This window comes from Apteryx rowi, unplaced genomic scaffold (assembly GCF_003343035.1).
Source record: "Apteryx rowi isolate R43461 unplaced genomic scaffold, aptRow1 scaffold_81, whole genome shotgun sequence".
Lineage (NCBI taxonomy): Eukaryota > Metazoa > Chordata > Aves > Apterygiformes > Apterygidae > Apteryx > Apteryx rowi.
The window spans coordinates 164,459-170,458 of record NW_020451105.1 but is presented as its reverse complement, the minus strand read 5'-3'; the positions used below and the strand labels follow the sequence as shown (position 1 = coordinate 170,458).

General features: G+C 43.8%; 1 protein-coding gene across 7 annotated transcripts in view; it reads left to right on the top strand.

The window, feature by feature from the left end:
• Positions 1 to 6,000, top strand: part of PDHX (pyruvate dehydrogenase complex component X) — a 67,313-nt gene that overhangs the window by 2,572 nt on the left and 58,741 nt on the right. For 3 of the 7 annotated variants that reach the window (XR_003257380.1, XM_026089316.1, XM_026089315.1), the window contains exon 1: positions 9 to 148. The exons of 1 other annotated variant lie outside the window; for it this stretch is intronic. Coding sequence is in view for 2 of the 6 variants with exons in the window: in XM_026089316.1 (XP_025945101.1) it covers positions 10 to 148 (139 nt within the window). In the remaining 4 variants the exon portion in view is untranslated. 3 more of the 7 variants (XM_026089317.1, XM_026089318.1, XM_026089320.1) reach the window with 3 other exon arrangements.

The following is a 6,000-nucleotide window of genomic DNA, read 5'->3' as shown; positions in this document are numbered from 1 at the left end:
GGAAGCAAGATGGCGGCCTCCCTGTGGCTGAGCGGCGGCAGGGGGGTGGCACGGCTGCTGCTGGGCGGGCGGGCGGCCCTGGGCGCTGGCGCCTCTCGCCTCGCTCGGGGAGGCTGGAGGCTCCTGCACGGGAGCCGCGAGCTGCGGGGTGAGTGTTTGGGCTGGGCCTGCGCCCTTGGCCCGCTGCAGGCGTGAGGGGAGAGCAACGGCATTAAGCGGGGGGGGGGGTGCCGCGGGGCCGGGGCGGCGGGCAGGGGGCAGCGGCAAAGAGGTGTCGGCTGTTACCGGGTGGCTTTAGGGCGGCAGCGCCGAGCAGCGCTGTTGGCGCAGGGGACGGGAGAAAACGAGTAGCAGAGTCCTGTTGGAAAACACCTAAGAGGCTATGGAGGTGGAATAGTTTGGCCTGGTCGCTGGAGGTGCAAAGCGCAAGGGCGTTCTGGCGATTTTCTCATAAGTGTTGCCCCTACTTCTGATGAAAAAAAACCTGTTAATTTTTTCCTGCTGAATAGCTCCCAAATTCCTTTTCTAGTGTTTCTAGTTTCTCCTCAGCTTTATTCTCACTCTTTCTTCTTTGTCCTTCCTCTCCCACATCCCAAAGGGTGAAGCTGAATATAAAAGTCTAAAGAAGACAAAACATTCCTTGCATGTTAAGTGGTCAAATTAGCATTTAACACTGAAATGCTGTTCTTCATTTTCAAAGAAGGCTTCTTGACTCCAAGACCAGATGAAGGCTGCTGCACTGAGGTTCTCTGTTAGTTTGGTGGCCCAATCTAAAGGGCACCACCTTTGTAATCTGCTGGGAGTAACTCACTTCTTATTGCCAAAGTTACGTTTGTTGTCAGATTCTACAGAATGCACGCTTAGGTATTATTTTAAATAATTTATTTCCTAACTCTCATAGGAGCCTAGATAAATCTTTCCTTATGGCATCTAGGAAAATAGGATTAAAGACCATAGCATCTAGGCTTAAAAAAAAAAATTGACCAATTTTTAGAAAAAAACAAATGCTATGTTCTTTGCTCTAATTGATGTGGTACTACATATCGTCAAAAAATGAGGTCTTCATGTAATAGAAGAAGAAAAGAAAATATAGGAAATGGTCAATTTGAAAAAAATTATAACTCATCAATAATTTTGAAAGGAAGAAAGCAAGGAAACAAAAAGCGGAAACCAGGTTAAATTACTAGGAGGAATAAAGTTGAAAAGGTAACAACATAAAATGATGTAATTCTTGTCTGGCAGATGCAGCAAAGAAATATTTTGTAAATAAATTAGTACAAGAAAGAAGAGTTAGCTTGTTTTACAATGGAATGTACCCAAGACTGAAGTCTGTATTGCTGCTGCTTTTTCAATTAAACCATCACAAAAAGGTTACACCAGTGCCCAAAACTATTGGTAAGTGCTAGACTTCGTGAAGGAAAAAAGTTATTCAGATAAGTTAGATGTCAGGTGAATTTCAGATAGGTGAGTATCAGATATTAGTTGAGAAATTGTGGAGGATGAAGGAGATGATGGAAGCTGCTTTGTTCTTTCCCACTATCTTTCTCATATTAAAAAAATGAAGAAATTATATGCAAGTCTCCTCCAGTAAAGAGAAGAGTCTTTTCAGAGACTGCAGTTAACCATCGAACCAGATTTGTAAGCACTGACAAGGCCTATCAAAACCTTGTTTTATCAGACCAATCCGATATGCTTTTGTATTATGGTACAGTATTGTCTGTATGGGAAAGATGCAATTGGTGTTTTAGAATCATTTATCATAAGGTTTTGACATTGTCTCATATATCTTTCTTATAAACAAGCTATAGAAACATGGCCTCAAGGAATCTCTGTAGGGTTGCTCAAACTGGTTGGGAAGGCAAGGACTAATTATTAGTTCTCTGTCAAACTGGAAAGTTGTATCGGATGAGATCCTTCAAGGACCTCATGTCTGGAGTTGCATTTTAATTGCTGTTTTTGTTAGAAGCCTAGATAATGCAATTAATACCTCCCTTCCATTTGGGATACATCTGAGATGGGAGAAATTGCAAATGTATTTTGAGGACAGGATTAGACTTCAAATTGATCATAGCAAATTAGGTAAAACAGCCTGAAAAAAGTAGCATGCAAAGCATAAGGACAAATGCTTCATACAGGATAAAACATGACAGTCATGATGTTGCAAGGGAGATCTGGATTTTACAATGGATTGTAAATTAAACGAGTCTGTATCATCATCATGCTGCAAAAATTATACTGGGTTGGAAAAGCTAGGAGTGTTATGTGGAGGACACACGGTAATCCTCCTTTCCACTCTCCTTTGCACTTGTAATGCCTCAACTGAAGTTTTGCCTCAGTTTTAAATACTGTATGGGAAGGATCCCAGAAGGATATGGGCTGCTAGAAGAGAATTCAGACAGAGGAGCGAGAATTATGCGGGGTATACAGAAAGTGGAAAGGGGGACAGGCCACTTGGGAGGAATATAGGAACGTTGTCAGAGTACGCAGGGATGCGACGAGGAAGGCTAAGGCCCGTTTGGAATTAAATCTGGCGAGAGATGTCAAGGACAGCAAGAAGGGCTTCTTCAAATACATCAGTAGCAAGAGGAAGACTAGGGAAAATGTGGGCCCTTTGCTGAATGGGGTGGGTGCCCTGGTGATGAAGGATGCAGAGAAGGCAGAGTTACTGAATGCCTTCTTTGCTTCAGTCTTTACTGCTCAGGCCAGCCCTCAGGAACCCCAGATCCTGGAGGCAAGAGAGAAAGTCTGGAGGAAGGAAGACTTTCCCTTGGTGGAGGAGGAGTGGGTTAGAGATCATTTAAGCAAACTTGACACCCACAAATCCATGGGCCCCGATGGGATGCACCCACGAGTGCTGAGGGAGCTGGCGGATGTCATTGCTAAGCCACTCTCCATCATCTTTGAAAGGTCATGGAGAACAGGAGAGGTGCCTGAGGACTGGAAGAAAGCCAGTGTCACCCCAGTCTTCAAAAAGGGCAAGAAGGAGGACCCAGGGAACTACAGGCCAGTCAGCCTCACCTGCATCCCTGGAAAGGTGATGGAGCAGCTCATCCTGGAGGCTATCTCCAAGCATGTGGAGGAAAAGAAGGTGATCAGGAGTAGTCAGCATGGCTTCACCAAGGGGAAATCATGCCTAACCAATCTGATAGCCTTCTATGATGGAATGACTGGCTGGGTAGATAAGGGGAGAGCAGTGGATGTTGTCTACCTAGACTTCAGCAAGGCTTTTGACACTGTCTCCCATGTCATCCTCATAGACAAGCTCAGGAAGTGTGGGCTAGATGAGTGGACAGTGAGGTGGATGGAGACCTGGCTGAATGGCAGAGCTCAGAGAGTTGTGATCAGTGGCACAGAGTCTAGTTGGAGGCCTGTAGCTAGCGGTGTCCCCCAGGGGTCAGTACTGGGTCCAGTCTTGTTCAACTTCTTCATCAATGACCTGGATGAAGGGACAGAGTGCACCCTCAGCAAGTTTGCTGACGATACAAAACTGGGAGGAGTGGTGGATACGCCAGAGGGTTGTGCTGCCATTCAGAGAGACTTGGACAGGCTGGAGAGGTGGGCAGAGAGGAACCTCCTGAAGTTCAACAAAGGCAAGTGCAGGGTCCTGCACCTGGGGAGGAATAACCCCATGCACCAGTACAGGTTGGGGGTTGACCTGCTGGAAAGCAGCTCTGCTGAGAAGGACCTGGGAGTGCTGGTGGACACCAAGTTAAGCATGAGGCAGCAATGTGCCCTTGTGGCCAAGAAGGCCAATGGTATGCTGGGGTGCATGAGGAAGAGTATTGCCAGCAGGTCGAGGGAGTTGATCTTCCCCTTCTACTCAGCCCTGGTGAGGCCACATCTGGAGTACTGCGTCCAGTTCTGGGCTCCCCAGTACAAGAGGGATGTGGCACTACTGGAGCAAGTCCAGTGAAGGGCTACCAAGATGATTAGGGGACTGGAGCATCTCTCTTATGAGGAAAGGCTGAGGGAGCTTGGCCTGTTTAGCCTGGAGAAGAGAAGGCTGAGAGGAGATCTTATCAATGTGTACAAGTATCTGAAGGGAGGGTGTCAAGAGGATGGAGCCAGACTCTTTTCAGTGGTGTCAAGCGACAGGACGCGAGGCAATGGGCACAAACTGAAACACAGACGCTTCCATCTGAACATGAGGAAAAACTTTTTCACTGTGAGGGTGACAGAGCACTGGAACAGGCTGCCCAGAGAGGTTGTGGAGTCTCCTTCTCTGGAGATATTCAAAATGCACCTGGATGCAATCCTGTGCAATGTGCTCTAGGTGACCCTGCTTGAGCAGGGGGGTTGGACTAGATGATCTCCAGAGGTCCCTTCCAACCTCAGCGATTCTGTGATTCTGTCTAGAAAATGTCATCAGTGAGGAAAAACTGAAGAAACTGGAGTCCAGAGGGGAATAAAGATCGTTGGGAGAATAGGTCTTCAAATGTATAAAATATTCTGTTGTGGATAAGGACAAGAAAAAAAGGATGATGACAATTGAGAACAGATGAGTACTTTCTTAATTGTAAGTATAGTTAAGCATGTAAATAGGGGCTGTCTAAATTAAGTGGGGTTTTTTTGTTTTTTTTTTTCCTCCTAGTGATTGGCAATTCCACCACTTCTTTATCATCTTTTTGTTCTACCAGTCAAGTAGCTGGAGAAGGATGCAGGGGCCTTATTTCATGTATTTTTTGCTGGTTCATTTTAAATAGAGAAAATGAGCTTAAATTTATTCATTGCATGCTTAGCAGAAAACTGCATAGCAGTCGACCTGTGGGGTCAGGGCAACATCCTTTCAAGATCCCATTTTCTATTCCCAGGAGTTTGTTGTTAGAGAATTACTAGGCAGATCATCTGCTTACCTTGCATATTTTCCTCTCTCTGAGAGATGTGGGAAGAATTTTGGATGCCCAAGTGAAATTTGAGCCTTTCTTCCCCAACTCAATTTGTTGTTACAACTTGTAAAACATTAAACAGTATTCTGGCACATTTCTTGAGGTACTGATGTGACACTGAGCATAAAATGTCCGAATTCTTCATTCTGTTTTCAGTACACTTACAAAGAAGTGAGTTCTTGTTAACCTTATCGTAAGATGTATGTAGTTTTATTACATAAAATTGAAAAGTAGTTTGGAGACTTGTTAATCACTGTCTTTTTGATCTCAGTATACCCTTCTTTTCAGCACTCATCTATTCTCCTGCTTTTCTGTATGAAGATCTTTTTCCTTTGCAAAACTTGGTGTCAATGATCTAAGGAGGGTGCCGTCTCTGTGCTTGGAACAAATATCATTTATTTTCATATTTTAAGATAAAAATTTTGCTTCCTTCTTCATATAAGTAGGTCATCTAGTCTGTCTTCTTGTCTGAGGCGGAATTAGCTGTCTGTACATTAGTCCTCATGTTATCTGTTTAACTTCTTAAAGACAGGCCTCTTGTCTACAGTCTTCCCAGGCAATCTATTTTGGTAATTTATATCTTGATGGTGGGAAAGTTTTATTTAATACGTAGCCTGAGTTAAATCTACTACTTTTGGATATGGAAATGAAGAGTGGATTATTCTTCCTCCATTGCAGCAAGCTTTTATGTATTAAGGCTGGCATGTCTCACCTTTAACTTGTTCGGTCTTTCCTCATTGATGAGTTTCTTGAACCTCTTACTATTCTTACTACTTTTCAAGGTGAAATGTATTTTAATGACATCATCTTTCTTAAATGTGTATTGTAGCTTCTAAAATGGTGGGGGGATATAAAAAAACCTCCTAACTTCTCTGGTAAAATCCTGCTCTTTAGGACATAAAGCTCACTCTTGGTTCCTTGTTTGAGAATTAAAACTTTAACCTGGTTCCGCTTTAGCATTGACTTATTTCTTCAGGTTTTTTTTGTTTCTGAAAATGCCACCATTAGAAGTACAGATCTGTTTTTGTTGGACTTTTTTTTTTTTTTTTTTTGCTTCTCTATTTGTTTCTGTCCCTTTCTTTGGGAGGGGTGGGATAAAGTTGTTTTGCATAGT